Raw genomic sequence first — 22103 nt, 5'->3', positions numbered from 1 at the left:
CAGTGCCCGATATTCCCCGCAGTGCCAGATATTCCCCCCAGTGCCAGATATCCCCCCCGTGCCATATATGCCCCCAGTGCCATATATGCCCCCAGTGCCATATAGGCCCCCAGTGCCAGATATTCCCCCCCTCGTCCGCATGTCAGTCTGCTGTAAATCAGTGGCGCCCCCGCAGCCCCTATGCCCCCGCGCCACCGCGAGGGCTGCGGGGGCAGTAGTTACGCCACTGTATACGTCCTCACTAGGTAAGCTCATTAGTTCTTTTGGTTTCCAATATCATCTCTATGCTGATGACACTCAATTCTATCTTTCCTCTCCAGACCTCTCCCCTGCTCTCCTCACTCGTATGTCCAACTGTCTCTCTGCTATCTCTTTCTGGATGTCCCAGCGCTTTCTTAAACTTAACATGTCTAAGACCGAGCTGATCATCTTCCCTCCCTCCCGCATAACCTTACCTCCTACAATCTCACTATCTATTGATGGCACTACTATCTCCTCTACCCCCCAAGTACGCTGTCTTGGAGTAATCCTTGACTCCTCCCTCTCCTTCAAACACACATTCAGCACATCTCACAAACCTGCCGTTTTCATCTAAAAAATATTTCCAGGATCAGACCCTTTCTGACCCAGGATGCTACTAATGCTGCATTCAGACTGCAAATGCCGGATCCTACCCGGTAAGACAAACGTGTACTTACCGGGTGGGATCCGGCATTTGCGCTCCGCTGCTGGCTTTCCGACCCGGCAATAAACCGGGTCGGTTGCCATAGCAGCGGAGGGAGCAGCAGGGGCGGGGGTGGAGGTGGCGCCGGGGGATGAGCTCATCTCCAGCGCCGCCTCTCCCTATGCTGTGAATGGGAGCCGTGTTGCATCGACGCGGCTCCCATTCACACCGCACCTGACCCGGTAATCAACCCGGGTAAAACCCTTCTTTTTTACCGGGTCGATTTACCGGGTCAGGCGACCCGCTAAATCGGCCAGTGTGCTTTCACATCGCAATATGCCGTGTCGGTACCGGGTTATTTGTGCGATGTGAAATGGGGACTCTTATCCACTAACTGGTCATCTCCAGACTGGACTACTGTAATCTCCTCCTGACTGGCATTCCTGACAATTACCTCTCTCCACTCCAATCTATCCTCAATGCTGCTGCCCGGCTCATCTTCCTCACCAAACGCACTACGTCCACCTCTCCTCTCTTCCTAGACCTTCACTGGTTCCCCTTCCCTTTCAGAATCCATTTCAAGCTTCTCACACTTCCTTACAAAGCCCTCACCAACTCCTCTCCCATCTACATCTCTGATCTTATCTCGCTTTACACTCCCACCCGTCCTCTTCGCTCTGCTAATGCTAGCCGACTCTCCTGCCTACGGATTACTTCCTCCCACTCCTACCTCCAAGATTTTTCATGTGCTGCACCACTTCTCTGGAATTCCCTACCTCTCCTCCTCAGACTCTCCACCTCTCTACAAAACTTCAAACGGCTCTCAAGACCCACTTCTTCACCAAACCCAGCCAAATCTCATCCTAAACCTCTGTTCTACGCTCTCTATGTACCCCAACTGTGTCACCCCTGTCTGTCTACCCCTCCCCTTTAGAATGTAAGCTCTCACGAGCAGGGCCCTCTTCCCTCATGTGCTTATCCTTTCTTACTTTAATAATCTTCAGCTGCACCAAATCCAGCAGTCTTCTGCCACCTGATACTTATTCCAGTGTCATCTGCTGATGTAGCTATGTTTATTTACCCTGTACTTTTCCAATATTGTCGTCAACTGTAAGTTGCTGTTTTCCTGTTTGATTATTTGTTTATGTACTCTGTAATTGGGCGCTGCGGAACCCTTGTGGCGCCATATAAATAAAGGATAATTATAATAATAATAATAAAATATCCAGGACCATTTCCAGACAATTTGTTTCCCAATGCAAACACAAAAAAATGCGCCCCCTCCATATACATTTAAATATTAACATTTGCACACGCCAAAAAGGGGCATGGCCTCGCTGTAATGGGTGTGGCTTTGCTGCAATGGGTATGTCCTTACAGGAAAAGGCTAATTTTCACAAATGTAGTGTCCCTTACACCATATTCTGTCCCACACAGTAATGCCCCTTGCACCATATTAAGCCACCACAGTACTGCCCCTGACACTCTATTATGCCCCACACCGTAATGCCCCTGTCACCATATTAAACACCCACAGTTATGCCCGTCACCATATTATTACCCTACAGTAATGCCTCCGACACCATACTATGTCCCACACCTTAATGCTCCTGTCACCATATTAAGCACTCACAGTTATGCCCCTGTCACCATATTATGCCCCTACTGTAATTCAGTATGCCACAGTACCTGCTCTTTGTCAAGGGGTTCTGCTCATTGTCAGGGGATACCCTCCACCGCCGCCAGTCTCTGCAGTCCCGGTGGAGACCACTGTTCGCACCTGCCACCAGTTCAAAATAATTAAAATGACATTCTCATAATGGCTGCCTCCTCCTCTAGCATCCTTAATAACTGTCTTCTATGAGGTCATTTTGGGCGGGACATTTTCAATAGTATTCCAGATGGAATACTGTAACATGCACTTGCCACGGCCGCAGCGCCCCATGCAATCACATGGCTCACCTGGCCCTAGAAACGCCACTGCTTATGTCTTATATTAACCCTATATATACACTAGGTTTTCATCAAGCAGGACTAGGGTGCTGTTAAATCTTGGGTAGAGGCACTGTACTATAGATATTTAACCATTAATTGAGGTTAATTCTGCATGTGCATCTAAGGTTTTATCTAGAACTAATGAGGTAAAGTCATATCTGTATTGGTCACAGGATTTTATACACACAGTGGGGTAAATTTACTAAGATTCGTATTAGTAGCGATTTGGTGTGAGAATCATCACGAATGACATCGAAAGTGTATTTGTGCAACTTTTTGAATTTGTTACGCCTCATTTACTAAGCTGTCGTATTTGTATTTTTTGTGTTTTCCGATGTCAATGTCATTCGTGGTTTTTGTAAGGTATAATGCGGCCGATTTTGAGGTTTGTCGGCCGTGTTCTGTGATTTTTTACGAATGCGTCACATTTCTGTTACGGCAGTGTTTGGCCGTTCAATGGCGCGTTTTTTTCCCAAGTTTCGTTTTTGTCACTCGTCCGTGATTGGTTGGATTCGTGGTGGAGGAGTGTCTGTGCACATTAGTATAAAAATGCCCCAAACCGGCCGCACCTCGTGGGTTTAGCTAGTGGTGAGGAGAGAGGAAGGTGTTTTTGGAGTTGGTGAGTTTTGTGGAGTTTGTGGAGGTTTTGAGGCGGAGTTTTGTGATTGTTGAGTGCTGTACTGTGTGTGTAAGTAGTCTTGTCATACTTGTTGTGGAGTTATTTAAAAGTCTGTCTATTTTTTTGTCTTTTGTTTTTTAGTTACGTCTATAGTCACTGTTTGTGAGTGAGAGCTTGTGTGTGTGTGTGTGTGTGTGTGTGTGTGTGTGTGTGTGTGTGTGTGTGTGTGTGTGTGTGTGTGTGTGGTGTGTAGTGGTAGTGGAGGAGTGTGTTATTTGTTTTTTTTTCTCTGTGTTTTTTGTGGTTTGTTCTGATTATGTCACAGTCAGAGGTGAGTGTGGTGGAGGAGGTGAGTGAGAGGGAGGAGGTGAGTGAGGTGGAGGAGGTGAGTGAGAGGGAGGAGGTGAGTGAGGTGGAGGAGGTGAGTGAGAGGGAGGAGGTTAGTGAGGAGGAGGGGGAGGTTGCGGCTGCGTATTCAAGTGATAGTGATAGTGATGGTGTTGTGGCTCCGCAGCCACGCACCACTACAAAGACGGGCCGCAATGTTAAGTTTAGCTACTCAGAAAACATGGCTCTGGTGCGGGAGCTGATGAGGCATCATCGCCAGTTGTTTGGGTCTGATGCAGCTAAGGTGTCGACCCGCAGGAAGACTGTCCTGTGGGGGAAGGTTGTTGCTGCTGTGAACAGTGAGGGTGTGGTGAGGCGAACCGAGGACACCTGTAGGAAACGCTTCTATGACATCAAGCGCCGTGTGAAGGCCAAGATGGCTAAGGAGGCAAAATCTGCCCGTCAAACCTGGGGTGGACACCCCTTCCGAGCGTCTTATAAAGATTGGGAGGAGCCAATGCGTTCATTGATTCCAACAGAGGTGGTTTCTACCCTTCATGTCCGTGATTCGGACCGCCCAAGGTCGGATGGTGAGTTTATAATATTTATGACTTTATTTGTAACATCTGTGCTTTGTCCTTAGTTGTGTGTAAATTTTTTTTTTTTTTTGTGTGTTGCCCCCCAAGTGGGTTGGTGATGTAGTGCAGGCCAGGCCACCCTGTGGTTCTCCAGCTGTTGGCAAACTACAAGTCCCATCATGCCTTACCACATTTTTGTACTTAGTGAATGTCAAATGTTTTGGTGGGCATGCTGGGATGTGTAGTTGCACTACATCTGGAGAGACACAGGTTGTGCCGGGATGGTGTATTGTGTGTGTTATTTATGTTTATTTAGGCATTATGTATTGTGAATGTTTTTTATTGTGTTGGTAATTTTCTGCTGTCTGCTTTACAAAGTAAATGTTATTTAGAGCTTATTAATGAAGTGTGATGAATGTGTTTTATGTTTTTTTTTCAAAAAATTTCATTTGGCCTGGATATATGTTTTTTGGGTGTTGTTGATGCTTTTTATTGGTTTTGATGTTGTGTTTTTGCATGCATTAGTAGGTTTTTGTTTTTATTTTTTAGGGCAGATATTTGGGGATTTTTTTTTTTTTGTGTTTTTTAAACTAAAAATAGCATGCAATATTGGCCCTCATTCCGAGTTGATCGGTCGCAAGGCGAATTTAGCAGAGTTGCACACGCTAAGCCTACGCCTACTGGGAGTGTATCTTAGCTTCTTAAAATTGCGACCGATGTATTCGCAATATTGCGATTACAAACTACTTTGCAGTTTCTGAGTAATTTCAACCTTACTCTGCCTGTGCGATCAGTTCAGTGCTTGTCGTTCCTGGTTTGACGTCACAAACACACCCAGCGTTCGCCCAGACACTCCCCCGTTTCTCCGGCCACTCCTGCGTTTTTTCCGGAAACGGTAGCGTTTTCTGCCACACGCCCCTAAAACGCCGTGTTTCCGCCCAGTAACACCCATTTCCTGTCAATCACACTACGATCGCCGGAGCGAAGAAAAAGCCGTGAGTAAAAATACTTTCTTCTTTGCAAAATAACTTGGCGCAGTCGCAGTGCGAACATTGCGCATGCGTACTAAGCGGATTTTCATTGCGATGCGATGAAAAAGAACGAGCGAACGACTCGGAATGAGGGCCATTGTGTCTTGGTAAAGTTACGACGTATGTGTTTTAAGTAGTATAATATTGCTCATTATTATCTTCTTTTTTTTTTAATTTTTAAAATAAAAATTTTATACAATGAAAGTATACACAGCCAATGTAGTCATGCATGCAAGGCTAAGCATCGCTTACTTTAAGTCACAGCAGCTAACACATATGTTTTAAACCAAAATTAAAACTAAAAAAACACTTAACAACCAAAGAGTATGTTCATATCGACATGCTTCTTCTTTCTACAGTACGCCAGAGAAGCAGCACATCCAGGCCACAGCCAACCCTGCCTAGAGCTGATGATGGTGGGAATGCTGGTAAGAATTTACTGTAACCACATATTCTGCAAACACATTTTACATAAGAAATCTAATGAGGATACTATCACACAGGCTCTTCGTCTGTTCCGCGGCCACTAAGGCGCCCATCACAGGGCAGCGTTACTGTGGCTACAAGGCCATCCAAGAGGCCCCGTGTTCAGGCTTCTGCTCCTGCTACTGCACCAGCATCACCCCCCCGAAGGCGCATCTCTGCAGTGGCTGCAGTGCCACCACTGGCACTTTTGGCAAGCCCCCAAAGTGATGAGCCGCAATCCCCACAGTTGTCTGGTGAGTAATATTTTTTTTAATTAAATTTTTTAGTTTAAAATCAGTGTAGTTGATTAAATAACCAGGTGAAGGCATAAGGAAGTGAAAAAACACTGTTATGTGCAAGATGCTAAAGGCAGCAGTACAAAAATTATTGTAAATGTGAAGGCACATTTTGGAGATGCTTGCTGTGACAGGACGGTACCGTACGAAAGCACTCGCCGCTTTTGCGTCCCGTTGACTGCGCACAGAATGGAAGGTCAAGCCGCACGAGGCCTGACCACATAGGGGATTCCCGCTTACCGTCAGTAACCGCCTGTTACTGACTCCACCCACTGCGCTGTGGGCAGGTTCTCGCTGCCACCACCAAACTCCTAACCTGCCGTGGCGTTTGGAACCACGGTTCTGCTCTGTATGTGCCGACGCACTGCCTTACCACAGCTGTGTGGTGCTGACGAATCCCCACTAGCCACTTGCTAGGCCTCTACCGGTAGCTGGCGGAAGGCGGAGCTTGGAGACGCTAGGTGCTTCCCTGGACAGCCGGAGGACGGGGCTAGGTTTGGCCTAACCCTGTTGGTCACAAGATGAAGCAGTCTTCTTGAGGCAAAGATGTTTATTGCTCAATAACCTTTTAAAAGGCTCCTCCCTATTGCTAGGGGCAACAGAATACAATCAGATGTTTTCAGCAGAATAAGATGTTACAATACACCCTCCTATGGGCCAACTGCCCTCCTTTTATCCCTCTCCAAGACCCCTTACCACAGGGGGTAAGCCCGCCCTGTGGTGCACAACCAATCAATGTTTACCCATGAGCTGTGCATGCCTTGGTCTCATGCACAGCTAACATTGTCCCCTATGGACAGTGGGGAGTGGTCGGTCTCCTTTGACTCTCCCATCTTGGAGAATCAGGATACTCCCCGGTGCCGTTTAGTCTGGCTGGGAGAAGTTTTCCCTCCTAAATCTGACTTCCAGAAACCTGCCCGGGACCCATCTCACTGCCTGCAGCCTGGATTTGGCTCCAGAGCTGGGCAGCCTGGCTCCCCGGTCCAGGTCTCTTGGCCACTACGGGTGATCTCCATGGAGCTCCAAGAAACCACTCAGCTTGTTTCGTAGCTGAGCTGCTTCTCTCTCTCCCTGTGCCCCTTGGAAGTGTGAGGCTGGATGGGAAAGCATTCCGTTTTTGGGGAAAAGGTCTGGGAGAATCCATCAGCCTGCACAGCTATGGATTCCCCCCTCCTGGGACACACAACCAAGTAAGTGCAATTGACCTTTAAATACATTACATTTAAATCGCACTGTACATGTTATACATTTAAATACACTCTGAGCCTGCACAGGCTCCACATACCTAGGCACTGCAGTGCCTTACAACACACTGTACTTTCTACATTTAAACAATGTCTGGTTTGTGGAATACTGTGTCCTTGTCCTGCAGCCTGGCTGCTAGGACCCTGTCTGTGCTGGCTCCCCTAGCCCTGCAGCCTGGCTGCTAGGGCTCTCTCAGTGCTGGAGGTATGGGCTGGCTTCCCCCACCCTCCAGCCTGCCTGTCTGCCTGTCACTGGGGTCCAGGGAGCTGGCTCTCCCTGCCCCCCCAGTGTGGCACTACCTTTGTGGCCTCGCCGCACGCAGCGGCGCACCCCCCTGTACTGAAGCCCGGCGGCCCGGGACACTTGTCCCGGCCGCCGTGACTCTGGCTCTGTTGCAGCGCTGAGGTGCCGGGAGCGTAGCTCCCTGACCCCAGCGCTCATCAGCCTGCTCGGCAGCCTAATTTCACCCACGCCGCTAGGGAGCCGGCTAGCCCGATCCCCCATGAGCGGCGCTGACTTGTAGCCTCGCCGCAGCGTCCGGCAGGGAGCCGGGCTGCGGTGCACCCCCCTTGCCGCCCAGCAGCCCGGGACGTTCGTCCCGGCTGCCGCGGCTGGCCACCTCCGACGGGCTGAGGCGCCGGCTCTCCCTTCTCCCCGGCGCGCACACTCCAGTGTGCCCGGGGCTACACTGACTGCTGCCGGGAGCGGAGCTCCCGGACTCCGGCGGTCAGCGGCTCCCTCTCCCCCGGCGCGCACACACTGCTGAGCGCGCCGGGGGCTGTCCTCACTGCCGTGGTCTCCGGAGAGGTCCGGGACCACGGCACATTTAAAAATATTTTTTTTAACATTAATAAAACACGGCGTCTAGCGCCCACAATATGTTTTTAAATCTGGCGCCAAGCGCCCATTGTCTTTTGAAATGGCGCCGGGCACTTGGGGTGCGGCGGCCATTTCCCTCGTGGCTGGGGCTCTCCGGCCACACTCCTCCCCCCCCATTCAAGCGGGTCAACCAGGGACCCATGTCCCAACGATTTGGGTCCTGGTCCCGCAGTCCGTTGGGGTGAAGGGGACGCTACCTGGGGGGTGTAGGCTCTGGCCTAGACAGTTCATCCATAGTGTAGTGGGCCTCTCTTCGTGGGTGCACAATGTTCAAATAGTTCACCTGAAGTCCAAGTTCAAGGCTCCACCACAAAAGTCTGTCCAATTCCCCCAAGGTAGGTTGCAGCCACCTAACCGGTAGGTGGTAAGTCACCACGGTGGGGGGCCGGTTACAAACAAGTGCCACCCACGGTGTCCCAACTGTGGCATACCCCACCTCCCACAATAGCAGTATACTGCTCAACCAGGCCACAGGGTGCTCCTGCCCATATGGCTCTTTCTGGCTCGGTACTGCTCCCAGTCCGTGCAGTGGCGCAATAGTTCGTAACACACAGTCCTGGTCAAGAATGTGCGCCATCAGCACTGGAGCGGTACCCGAGCCTCTTCAATGACTGGAATGCCAACTCGCAAGCGGGTGCAAAGTCCACTGACTTGGGAATGCCCTTCCTAGCCATCTCTGTCAAGGGGTTCACTACAGGACTAAAGTCAATGACAACATGTCCGTAGGGCCTTACAGGTTCTAAGGTCAGTATCGGTCTGGGTGATGTGGGTCGGGGACAGCCTCTGGTTGCCTCCACCCCCTCTGGGTTGGGCCTACCCCTGTCTCCTCCCACATGGTGCCCCAGGCACTGCACCTCCGTCATACCTATCTGGCAACTGTCTGCCCGAACTGTCAGACCTGCCCTCCAATCCTCCTCCGTCGACCTATGATTCGGGAAACCTACCCTGTTACCTAGGCCTACTCTTCCCTCCTCGTCCGCTACCTGTGCCACAGTGATGGCGGCCAGACCACCAGCCTCTGGATCCTGTGTGGCATCCACTACAGGGAGGTTGCGTGTCTTCCCCGATCTACTGTGCACAGGCAAGGGACCTGCTATGTCCACAGCAACTTGCTGCAAGGGTTCTCCTATGGGCAGAGGCCCAGAGACAACACAACCGCTGGAGTGCCCCGGCTGCCAACGCATGGCACCAGCCTTACAGTTGGTCTGGGTGTCATCCTACATTCCAGACCAGGGTAAGCTCTGTGACAGGCACTTCAGGGTATGGTCTGTCTCTGGGTTATTGTCCAAGGGGTTTTCGCTGGCAACCGACACCGGTTGCGCAGGAACGTTCCCTGGGGGGACCAGTTGTACACATTCCCTATCTGGTCTATCCCCTCCCACTTTCCTGGCTACCCTGTACCGTAACCCTTCCCGCCAGGTCAAACTCCCCACCCCAACCCTGTCAAGGCCGCTGCCAGAGTGGCGCCTCATGCCTTTCGGGGATGGGTCAGAGAGTTGAACCTCCCTAAACTCCTGCCGGTGGCCCTCAATCTCTCCTAAGTTGGGACACTCTACAGGGGGATCTAGGTGGGGACTACTAGGGACAGTCTGGTAGGGGTCAGTCATGGAAAAGTCAGTGTGGTTTCTCATACTCACCGCCGGAGTTGGCAAACCACTTGGGTCAGGAGCATCATTGGGCACCCCCACAGGATCAAACGAGCTGGAACCGACATCCTCTGCGTTGCTAGGGGACGTAGGCATACCAGAGGCAAAAGGCATGCAGGGTCGATGTACCGATCTAGCCGCTGTAATATTTTCCTCTGGGCTGGTTGATGCTGTGGTTGGCTGTGCTGGCAGTTGTCTAGCAGCTGTAGTCTTTTCCTCTGGGCTGGGCTGTGCTGGAGCAGCAGATGTCAACGGTGGGTTTGGAACTTGACTCCGGGGAGTGACGATCCCACCACCCAGATCATTTCCTAGGACCACATCAGTTGGGATACCATCCATGACGGCAACTTCTCGCAACTCTGGTCCAGCTCCCCAGTCCAGGTAGACTCTTGCCATGGGAACCGCTTTCTCTGTTCCTTCTGCCAGGGTGACCGTGGCAGTGCGACCCTGCAATACTGCAGCAGGATCTATAAGGTGGGGGCTCACCACAGTGATTGAGGCCCCAGAGTCTCTTAGGCCTTCCCCCTGCAGGGGTCCCACGTGGACTGGCAGCAGGTGCCTCCACATGTTGTGTAGGGGCTGTTTGGCCATGCAGGTGACTCTCTCCGCAGAGTGCACCTGTCTCTCGCCACACTCCATCGGACTGACTGGAGGGGGAACAGTCTCTGTAGGCTCATCTCCTCTCGACAAACAAGCGATCCGGGCTCCAGCACTCGGATTTGGGGCACGAGTCTGGGGTGCTTGGGATGCAGGACAGTTCATCCTCAGATGTCCGATTTTCCCACAGCCGTAGCACTTCTTCTCCAGTCGTGGCACCGATGATCTCTGATCAGTTGCAGGGACGCTGCGGTGCGGTTGCTGGCCAAGAGCACCCGGGTTGGAAGATGCTTGTCTTTGGGGGTGATGAGCTGAAGAGGGGGGTCCCCTTGGTGGTGCAGTCTTTTGGAGCTGGCTGCTGGCTGGGCGCTTCTGCCCCTGTGGCCGAATTGCCACATACTTGTCTGCTAACTGGGCAGCCATCTTTAAGCTGGGTGGCTCCCGATCTAGCACCCACTCCTTCACTTCTTGGGCACACCGGCGGTAGAACTGCTCCCAGCAGATCAGGTCGATCAGTGTGTCCCATGTAGTGGCTTCCGAATCCTTCACCCACTTCACCACGTACTGCCGCAGCTGGGTGGCGAACTGCTCATGGGTGCTGCTAGGATTCTTGGGCAAGTCTCTGAACTTCTTCCTGTAAGACTCTGGAGTGATGAAGAATCGCTGGAGGAGGGCCTTCGCGACTTTGTCGTAGTTCCCACAGTCCTCCGTGGCCACTCCTCGATAGGCCTCCAAGGCCTCTCCATGCAGAGTGGGCACAAGGTGTCTCACCCACTCTGACTTGGGTAGATCGTGTAGTTTACAAGTCCTTTCAAAAACTTGCAAATGTCCATCAATGTTCCCATCACTGTCTGCAAACTTGGCAAACTGAATACGTCCTGATCTGTGTACAACAGCTGACAACGGCTCCCGGGGTACCACGGCCTGTGGTGCCTGCTCATCACGCCACATCTGGATGATGATCAAGCGCTCTTACTCCCCTTTCCCCCAATTCCGCTAGCCGATCTGCTAGGGTATCCGGGTCGCCCCCCCTGGGACGTTGGGATCCTGGCCCTGCTAGGGATTGCTGGGAAACATGGCTGCTGTGAGAGAGGGCGGGGCTTGTGGTTCTCACCGGTTCCTTACGAAGATCCACTGGTGGACCGTCCTCTGCGATGCTGACGCCGTCAGTGCTTTCCACCTCCACCCGATGAGACTCCTCCACGCTCCTGAGTGCCACCTTCATGACGCCTCTGGACGCGTTGAAAGGGATATCCACACCCTTCCCCTGGCATACGATCTCCAGATCCTCCTTGGACATTCCGCTGAATTCTGCCATCTTGTGCGTTCTTCTGCGCTGCAGTTATTCCTCTCCTGAGTAACTCGGCTTCTCCAATCGGGTGATGAAAAGCCGCCTGGGAATATCCCACCACTATGCCACCAATTTCTGTGACAGGACGGTACCGTACGAAAGCACTTGCTGCTTTCGTGTCCCGTTGACTGCGCACAGAATGGAAGGTCAAGCCGCACGAGGCCTGACCACATAGGGGATTCCTGCTTACCGTCAGTAACTGCCTGTTACTGACTCCACCCACTGCGCTGTGGGCGGGTTCTCGCTGCCACCACCAAACTCCTAACCTGCCGTGGCGTTTGGAACCACGGTTCTGCTCTGTATGTGCCGATGCACTGCCTTACCACAGCTGTGTGGTGCTGACGAATCCCCACTAGCCACTTGCTAGGCCTCTACCGGTAGCTGGCGGAAGGCGTAGCTTGGAGACGCTAGGTGCTTCCCTGGACAGCCGGAGGATGGGGCTAGGTTTGGCCTAACCCTGTTGGTCACAAGATGAAGCAGTCTTCTTGAGGCAAAGATGTTTATTGCTCAATAACCTTTAAAAAGGCTCCTCCCTATTGTTAGGGGCAACAGCATACAATCAGATGTTTTTAGCAGAATAAGATGTTACAATACACCCTCCTATGGGCCAACTGCCCTCCTTTTATCCCTCTCCAAGACCCCTTACCACAGGGGGTAAGCCCGCCCTGTGGTGCACAACCAATCAATGTTTACCCATGAGCTGTGCATGCCTTGGTCTCATGCACAGCTAACATTGTCCCCTATGGACAGTGGGGAGTGGTCGGTCTCCTTTGACTCTCCCATCTTGGAGAATCAGGATACTCCCCGGTGCCGTTCAGTCTGGCTGGGGGAAGTTTTCCCTCCTAAATCTGACTTCCAGAAACCTGCCCGGGACCCATCTCACTGCCTGCAGCCTGAATTTGGGCTCCAGAGCTGGGCAGCCTGGCTCCCCGGTCCAGGTCTCTTGGCCACTATGGGTGATCTCCATGGAGCTCCAAGAAACCACTCAGCTTGTTTCATAGCTGAGCTGCTTCTCTCTCTCCCTGTGCCCCTTGGAAGTGTGAGGCTGGATGGGAAAGCATTCCGTTTTTGGGGAAAAGGTCTGGGAGAATCCATCAGCCTGCACAGCTATGGATTCCCCCCTCCTGGGACACACAACCAAGTAAATACATTACATTTAAATCACACTGTACATGTTATACATTTAAATACACTCTGAGCCTGCACAGGCTCCACATACCTAGGCACTGCAGTGCCTTACAGCACACTGTACTTTCTACATTTAAACAATGCCTGGTTTGTGGAATACTGTGTCCTTGTCCTGCAGCCTGGCTGCTAGGACCCTGCCTGTGCTGGCTCCCCTAGCCCTGCAGCCTGGCTGCTAGGGCTCTCTCAGTGCTGGAGGTATGGGCTGGCTTCCCTCACCCTCCAGCCTGTCTGTCTGCCTGTCACTGGGGTCCAGGGAGCTGGCTCTCCCTGTCCCCCCAGTGTGGCACTACCTTTGTGGCCTCGCCGCACGCAGCGGCGCACCCCCCTGTACTGAAGCCCGGCGGCCCGGGACACTTGTCCCGGCCGCCGTGACTCTGGCTCTGTTGCAGCGCTGAGGTGCCGGGAGCGTAGCTCCCTGACCCCAGCGCTCATCAGCCTGCTCGGCAGCCTAATTTCACCCACGCCGCTAGGGAGCCGGCTAGCCCGGTCCCCCATGAGCGGCGCTGACTTGTAGCCTCGCCGCAGTGTCCGGCGGGGAGCCGGGCTGCGGCGCACCCCCCTTGCCGCCCAGCAGCCCGGTACGTTCGTCCCGGCTGCCGCGGCTGGCCACCTCTAACGGGCTGAGGCACCGGGATCAGAGCTCCCGTCCCCCAGCGGTGGCTCTCCCTTCTCCCCGGCGCGCACACTCCAGTGCGCCCGGGGCTACTCTGACCACTGCCGGGAGCGGAGCTCCCGGACTTCGGCGGTCAGCGGCTCCCTCTCCCCCGGCGCGCACACACTGCTGAGCGCACCAGGGGCTGTCCTCACTGCCGTGGTCTCCGGAGAGGTCCGGGACCACGGCACATTTAAAAATACATTTTTTTTAACATTAATAAAACACGGCACCTAGCGCCCACAATATGTTTTTAAATCTGGCGCCAAGCGCCCATTGTCTTTTGAAATGGCGCCGGGCACTAGGGGTTAACCCCTTCAGTGCTGCGGCGGCCATTTCCATCGTGGCTGGGGCTCTCCGGCCACACTTGCCTTGTGCCTTTATCACCTTGCACATATCACAGGTTTCTTACTTACTTGTGCCTTCTCCAGGTTTATACATCTGCACCACTGTTAGTACTGTAAAATCTAAAATAAAAATGTCCACTCAAACTTGATTTAATAATCTACTGCAAGCAGATGCTGTTAGCGTAATGGTATGCTGTTATTCGCAAAATTAGAGGATGTCCATATCCACACATTCCGTCTTAAAATTCTGACCAACAAAACTAAAATCATCAAAAAAAGAAAAATACTAAAAAAATAAAAAACATGGGCCTAAAAACCACTTCTAAACATAGGGCACATTCAAAACTTTAAAAACCTTGTTAATGTGTACATTTTATACCACTATATTAGTAAAATTTTAAAAAACACCACTGACTGCCATGACCAATGTCTGATTGTATTGTTGAACACATTTTTATAATTTTGTGTGTTGGTCCAAAGGAACCTTCAGAATCCAAAAAAAATTGTATTACTTCTAATTTATAAGAGTCCATTGAGTCTATACAGTAATTATGACTCTGAATCCTACAATTTGCACAAGAAAAACACAAATGAGTAGTATATGCTTTGAGCCTTATCAATTAACTAAAAGGTAACCAACATAGTTAAGTTTATGCAATAATCAATTTAACCATTACATTAATATTATGAAGTAATGCATGTTGCAGAAAAAGTATTGTAAGACCAATGCGACATATGTACTAAATATTGCCTGTGTTCAACCCCATACAGACCCAGCCATCATGAGCGACGATGGCCAGCAGGACCGTGCCCAGGAGACATTTACACTCCACCTGCAGCCCATCGACCCAACACAGGCAAACATGGCTCAGGACATTCCACAACAACCTCAAGCTTCACAAACTCAACAAATGAGCTCAACACCAGGGACAATGCAAACGGACCAAGAGTTTTGGTCAGGTTGGGCATCACACCAGGCACACCACTCCGCGTGCCTCACCACCCAAATACAACACCTGTCTAGTCTGCCCCATCATTTGCCAAAAGTTAGTCGCAACTCAGCCAGACTCATAGTGCAGGTGGGGCGTATAGCAAACACTATGGAGCAGATGAGGGCAGACAACTCACAAATGCAGGCGAACCATCAGCGCATCATGGATGAGCAACAGCGGCAACACCAAACACTGATCCAGATTATACAGCACAATCAAGTTATAAATGACAATCTGTCTAGAATCATTGCCAACAATACTGCCGCATATACACAGCTTACGGCAAGTTTAAATATTTTGAGCCAAAATTTAAGTGTGATGGGCCAACACCATGTGACCTCAAGCTCAGGCACAACAACCCCTAGCCAAACCCCAGTACAATCACCAGTTCGACGTTCAAGTCGAAGCCGCACCCACGAGCCACCACAAGCCTCTGCACCCAGCACCCAAAAAAAATAATAATAATATGTAGTGTACATAATATGGTGGCCATTTCAAGTTATCACATATGTGTTATGACTACATTGGTCTGTTGTTTACAATAAATTGTTAATCCAAAATATGTGTATTGCTTAAATTAGCAACAAACAAAAATAAAAACATTAGTGTATAGGGCCAGATGAGTATTGAGACAGGGCGAGAACGTGCTGTCTCAGGGTCTAGGGTCAGTTTGACTAGATCATACAGAGTGAAATAAGTTAGAACATTTCAGTCTGAGCATCTGTTTAACATGGTCATCAGCAAGTTAGTTTTAGTTTAAACGGCCAATATAAAATAAAGGCATGGCCAGCCTACTCGGAACATATACAACCTGCTGACCCTGTTGTTTTTCCTGGCCTGGGTTTATTGTAGCATCATGGAGCAGTGACAGGTATCCCCCAGCAAACAATACAGCAGTACGACACACAGTAGCAGCCATTTCTGATTGAGAGTGTTGAGAAATGTGTTGGGGCCCCTTTTAAAGGTCAAAAACGTCAGGTGTAAGTAATGAATAATTGACAACACATGTAAACACGCTTCTCAAAAGCAGGTCTATTTTTTTTTTAGGACTTTTGTACGAATAGTAAAAGTTTACGAACGCAAAACCATTTTCACGGTCTAAAATACAAATACAAATGCTTGTAAATGACCGTGTTCTATATCTAATCAGCCGCGTTTGACAGATGGTGTAATCATTCGTATTTTTTTAGGAGGACTTCCAAAAAAATACGAATGCCCTCATCACTGCCGTGATTTGAGTTTAGTAAATTCCTGAGATGACACTTTGAAGAAGAAACGGCATCTCGGTCAAAATCGGGACCTTAGTAAATATACCCCAGTCTATGTGTTCTCACTGGGCAGCACCAATCTTCACCAAAATCTCCAGTGCATATATCTGTACTGAGGGCACTGTGGGTCGCCCTGGTGTGTAGGAAGGCTTGCTTAGGGTAATGGTTCAATGGTTCAACCCAATATGGTTGACATGGCAAAGATAAACTGGATCAAAAAGTCAGCAGGGTCATTAGGTCACCAGGTAAAAGGTAGACACTGGAAAAGGTCAAGAGGTATAAAAAGTAGACACACAAAAATGTTGACATGAAAAACGGCTAGTACAAAAAAGGTCGCCACAGCATTTTTACATTTTTGTGTGTGTTTTCTCCGTAAAACCAAATGGAACCGCAACTATCTCTCACAAGAGTCCGGGTGGATGCGACATACAGCTGAGATGGGGATTTCTTACTACTGCTTAGTTATTTTTTACAAGCCTGGGTTTAGGGACGATACATTGTTAACGCTGGGATGAATAGCTGTGTACATAGATGTGTATATAGCAGTGGTTCTCAAACTGTGTGCCGCGGCATCCTGGGGTTCCTCAGGACACTTGCAGGGGTGCCCTGGGTTGGTGGTCCAGGAACAATTCAAATTATTTCTGGTCAATGTAATAGGCAAAACCAGTGCTGGTGGCTGCCAATCATAGAACATATGGACAAACAGGGTCTAATCCTGTCCCTCGCTACACAATTGAACCTAAGGATGACATATAAACACAATTTACTTAATATTTCTGTCTAAATTTCTCAATAAGAAATATTTGGCCTCTGGGTGCCGTGAAAATAATTCTGATACTCTAGGGCAGGGGTGGCCGGACTTTTGGGACCTGGGATCTACTTTTTGTTTACTTACTTACAGGTGATCTACCGGTGTCAAATAACTCCAATAATAACGCTCACATTAAAAATAGCATTAAGAATGACAAAATCAAATAACCCCCCTCTTTGCAGATCCCCTCTTTGTGCAGATACCCACCTTCCACTCCCCTGCATAATAGCCCCCTGTACAATACCCTCCTCCGTGCAAATCTCCTACTTTGCAGATACCCCCTACCAGTCCCCTGCATAATAGCCCCCTGTACAATAATCCCTTCTGTGCAGATCCTCCCCCCTTTGCAGAACCCCTTTTGTGTACAAAAAACCCTTTGTGAAGATACCACGCACTGTGCAGATGCCCCTTTGCAGATTGTCCCTCCCCTTGTGAAGAAACCCCCCTTTGCATAATTTTCCTGACAAGTTGTCACGCTGCCTAGCTTCAGTCCTTCCTCTCCCCGCAGTCACGGCTCCACTTTCATGCGGCATGGCCTCCCGCTGGCTGCTTCTCCTGTCGTCGCCACTGCCGGCATGATCAAACTGGATCCAACTAGTGCCCAGGCTCCTCACATTGCGGGTGATGTCATTACGTCACCCGGGCACCCGCACACTGCATCCCTGGGAATTGTGAAGAGAAGCAGTGGCGGCAAGCTCCTTATAGTTATTCTCTGTTAAGTCTGTCGCGATCTACTGGCGGATGCTCCACGAGCTACCGGTAGATTGCGATCTACCTTTTGGCCACCTCTGCTCTAGGGAGCCGTGTTTCAAAAAAGTTTGGGAACCACTGGTATATAGGGGGTCATTCTGAGTTGGTCACTCGCTAGCTAGTTTTAGCAGCACTGCAAACGCATTTTCCCTGCACACCAGGGAGTGTATTTTCGCTTAGCAGAAGTGCGATCGCCTGTGCAGCAGAGCGCCTGCAAAACCTTTTTGTGTAAAACAAGACCAGCTCTGTACTTACTCTTCCTGTGCATTGAATCTAAGGTTGGAGGGTTGGCTTTTGACGTCACACACCCGCCCAGCGTTCGCCCAGCCACGCCTGCGTTTTCCCTGGCACGCCTGCGTTTTTCTAAGCACTCCGTGAAAACGGTCCATTGACACCCAGAAACGACCCTTTCCTGTCAATCTTCTTGCGGCCGACAGTGTGAGTGAAAACGTCGCTAGAACCTGTGCAAAACCACAATGGACATTGTACTCGTACGTCGCGCGTGCGCATTGCGGTGCATGCGCAGAAGTGCAGTTTTTTTGCCTGATCGCTGCGCTGTGAACAACGTCAGCTAGTGATCAACTCGGAATGACCCCCATAGTGTATATAGCTGTGTATAAGCCAGCTGCGTCCAATATGATGATTTGATGTGGTTATTTCCAGGCTGCATGCCAATGAATGCTCATATATCTCAATTGTGGTATACCTCTGTGTTATCATTTACAGCCAAGATATAGATAATATTACAGGCTCCTCGTAGTACTTTGTATGCACTATAAGGCTAGCCTATGGGGGTTATGCAATTAGTTTTGATTTATTCGGAGCTAATGAATTCGCCCCACATGAGTATTCAATTAGGGACGTTTTCGAACGTTTTGAAGGCATTTTTGCAAAGGCCTTATTCACCTTTTTTATTAAGAGAAAAGTCATTGGCGAAAATGCCTCAAAATCGGCGAAAATGGTCCGCCTTTTCGACAGAAAACAAGTGGATTCGCCGATTGACGTGTTTTCCACCCCTGCCACATTTTTCGCCTATGCGAAAATCCATCCCTGCCATTGCATAAGGTGAATCTCCATTCACACTAAAAATAATGAAGAACCTCAGTTTTTTCACCTAGGCAAAAAACCTGAGCTAATTGCATACCCCCCTATGTCTGGATGGTTGTCTGTACCTCTGCATTGTCTCCTGGCCTGAGCCCTCTGACGTTCAATACCACCCGGGACACTGTTCTAGCACTTTCTGTTGCTCCTGTCAGCTGACACTGCCCGTCCTCTGCCTTGGCACCACAGCCTCAGGTCAGCAGCAGTTGCTTCTTGTCAAACGCTCCCAGGCTAGGGATGGCCATCAACCACCGATGATTCCTAATCATCGATGGTTTATGGTCGATGTCGCATGCTTTTTCCATCAATAGGACAGAACCGGATGGTTTCCCTCCATTGATGTTTTAGCATAAACAAATATTTGTATGTTTATTTTTTTTGCAAGGTGTCCTGGCTCAGAGCATAGCTCCGCCCCTGACCCACGTGAAGCCCCGCCCCTGGGCTGTTATTGGCCCACAGTTCATACACTGAAATAACAGGGATGACCATCGATGAGTGAAACCATTGATGGTTTCCCATAGCATAGTTGGTGACCATCGATGGCGAACACGATGATCATCCCTTTAACTGTCTCCTTTCGCTGTTACTTTTTTTTAGCAGTGTCCAAGTGCCCAGTCTGCTGCCCTGGCCCTAGCTGGTTTTTGGCAGCCAGGACCATCCGGCAGATTCTGGTCTTTGCCACCAATTACATATAAGTGCACAGATTTTATACACATTTGTGGTGCAATAATATATCAGAACAAATATTTCACCACAGGGCCACATATGCTTTTCCTATCTATGGCTAATTACCCATTTTTGTGACTATTACGTGCGTATGCTTATGCACGCACACGGCCATAGGAATGAATGGTGGCGTATCTAGTTGCAGCTTGGCGCACCCGTGGCTCGTCGCAGCGCATGTGATTCACTGTGCTGCTATTCTGAGGGTAACTTGTGCGTGGCTATATCTGGATGTCATGGTGTTCTACAAACTAAGGGGCAGATGTATTAAGCCTGAAAAAGTGATAAAACAGTGATAAGTGTAAGGTGATAACTCACCAGCCAATCAGCTCCTAACTGCAAATTTACATATTGGAGCCAATTGGCTGGTGCGTTATCACCTTGCACTTATCACTGGTTTATCACTTCTCCAGGATTAATACAACTGCCCCTGAATGCAGCATGTGAAAGATTTCTCTGGCTATCAGTCTGGCTTTATAGCACAGTCAGCATTAGTTACATTCCGGAGCTCTTGGCAGGTTTCCCGGCCTCTGGGGAGAGGTTATCACTAATTTACTGGAATGCTGACTGCCGTGATGACATATGTAATAACTTTATACTTGTAGATATAAATAGATTCTGAGAAAGAAACTGACAATTCAACAGGAACAAATAAATCCATTATTATTATAAAACAAAATAATAATCCTGTTTAAACACGGGGAAATGTCACATATTTTCCCGTCTGCTTTATTGCCACGACGATATTGTTATCTTGTTGTTGTAACATATAGGACCGGATCTGAGTTTTAGGAAAACCACATTTAATAACCGATGGTCACGGCCCCATTGAGTCAGAAGACTCGTTACATAGTAACTGTTTACAAATAAATGAAAGTTCTGTCTTTTTTTTATTATAAAAAGTAAACTAAACAATAATAATAATAGTGGTAGTAATAATAATAATAATAATAATAATAAATTAATTGCTCATTAAAAACGAATACGCAGCAGCACAGCTTCCGATTACTCTGACTCATCTTTCCTGTATAGCCGCAATGTCTTCCTTTATTTTCTTCTGCACCAGAAATATCTGGGCACGTCCAGCCGTGGAGGTTGGAGTAACGTCAGTCGCACATTGGGGGTCCTTCCGACCCGATCGCTCGCTGCAGTTTGTCGCAGCGCAGCGATCGGGTCAAAACTGCGCATGCGCTGGCGCCGCAGTGCGCCGGCGCATGGCAGCTTTCGTTATCTTGCGATTGCCTCTGAGACAGAGGCGGTCCCCAGGCAGGAGGAGGCTGAACGGCAGCGTTAAGCCACCGTTTATGGGGAGCGGTCTGGCCAACGCAGGCGTGGCCGGACCGTTGGAGGGGAGCAGGCCGCGGCGGCTGCGTGACGTGTCACGCAGCTGCTGCGGCCCGCGGGAGTGATGAGCAACTCCCAGCCAGCCGCAGGAGCTGCACTGGCCGGGAGTTACTCCTCAAATGCACAGGCATCGCCGCTGTGCGATGCTTTTGTATTTGTGCGGGGGGGCCGGCACTGACATGCGGGGCGGACTAGCCCTGTGCTGGGCGTCCCCCTGCATGTCTGAGTTAACTATCGTAGCAGTGCTAAACTTAGCACAGCTACGATCAACTCGGAATGACCCCCATTGTCTCCCACACACTGACACGAAACATGAGTGAGATGTCACCAGGCCTATAGCAATAATAGGATTTTAATACCTACCGGTAAATCCTTTTCTCTTAGTCCGTAGAGGATGCTGGGGACTCCGTAAGGACCATGGGGTATAGACAGGATCCGCAGGAGACATGGGCACACTATAAGACTTTGAATGGGTGTGAACTGGCTCCTCCCTCTATGCCCCTCCTCCAGACCTCAGTTAGAAAACTGTGCCCAGGGAGATGGACATTTCGAGGAAAGAATTTATTGTTTAAACACGGAGAGTGTCATACCAGCTCACACCTCAAACACACCGTAGAACGTGGCGTTCAGTAGAATACCAGCAACGGCATGAGCAATACACAGCCACATGCTGAGAAAATATATAACACAACCTGTGTGTCAACACAACCAATAATAAGACACCGCATGCCATGGCATGAACGTCAGCAACAGCCTGACAGAGAACTGCAGACACAGTACGCACTGGGACGGGCGCCCAGCATCCTCTACGGACTAAGAGAAAAGGATTTACCGGTAGGTATTAAAATCCTATTTTATCAAACGTCCTAGAGGATGCTGGGGACTCCGTAAGGACCATGGGGTTTATACCAAAGCTCCAGACCAGGCGGGAGAGTGCGGACGACTCTGCAGCACCGATTGAGCAAACAAAAGGTCCCCATCAGCCAGGGTATCAAACTTGTAGAGTATAGCAAAAGCGTTTGAACCCGACCAAGTATCTGCTCGGCAAAGTTGAACCGCCGAGACTCCTCGGGCATCCGCCCAAGAAGAGCCCAACTACCTAGTAGAATGGGTCTCCACCGACTTCGGTAACGGCAATCCAGCCGTAGAACGAGCACACCAAATCGCATCACAGATCCAACGTGTAACAGACTGCATAACACAGTCACCCCAATCATGCTGGGAGCATAACGGA

At 49.9% G+C, this 22103-nt stretch overlaps 1 protein-coding gene across 1 annotated transcript; it reads left to right on the top strand.

Moving 5' to 3' along the window:
• Positions 1 to 867: 867 nt before the first annotated feature.
• On the top strand, positions 868 to 15432 carry LOC134965851 (uncharacterized). Its single transcript, XM_063942231.1, has 4 exons — positions 868 to 4195; positions 5574 to 5642; positions 5718 to 5933; positions 14652 to 15432. Exons 1-4 carry the CDS (start codon positions 3595 to 3597, stop codon positions 15329 to 15331), a joined length of 1566 nt encoding a protein of 521 aa, XP_063798301.1. The 5' UTR covers positions 868 to 3594; the 3' UTR covers positions 15332 to 15432.
• Positions 15433 to 22103: the final 6671 nt, after the last annotated feature.

Source organism: Pseudophryne corroboree, chromosome 10 (genome assembly GCF_028390025.1).
Source record: "Pseudophryne corroboree isolate aPseCor3 chromosome 10, aPseCor3.hap2, whole genome shotgun sequence".
Lineage (NCBI taxonomy): Eukaryota > Metazoa > Chordata > Amphibia > Anura > Myobatrachidae > Pseudophryne > Pseudophryne corroboree.
The sequence above is the reverse complement of the archived record's forward strand: the minus strand, read 5'-3'. Positions and strand labels throughout refer to the sequence as shown.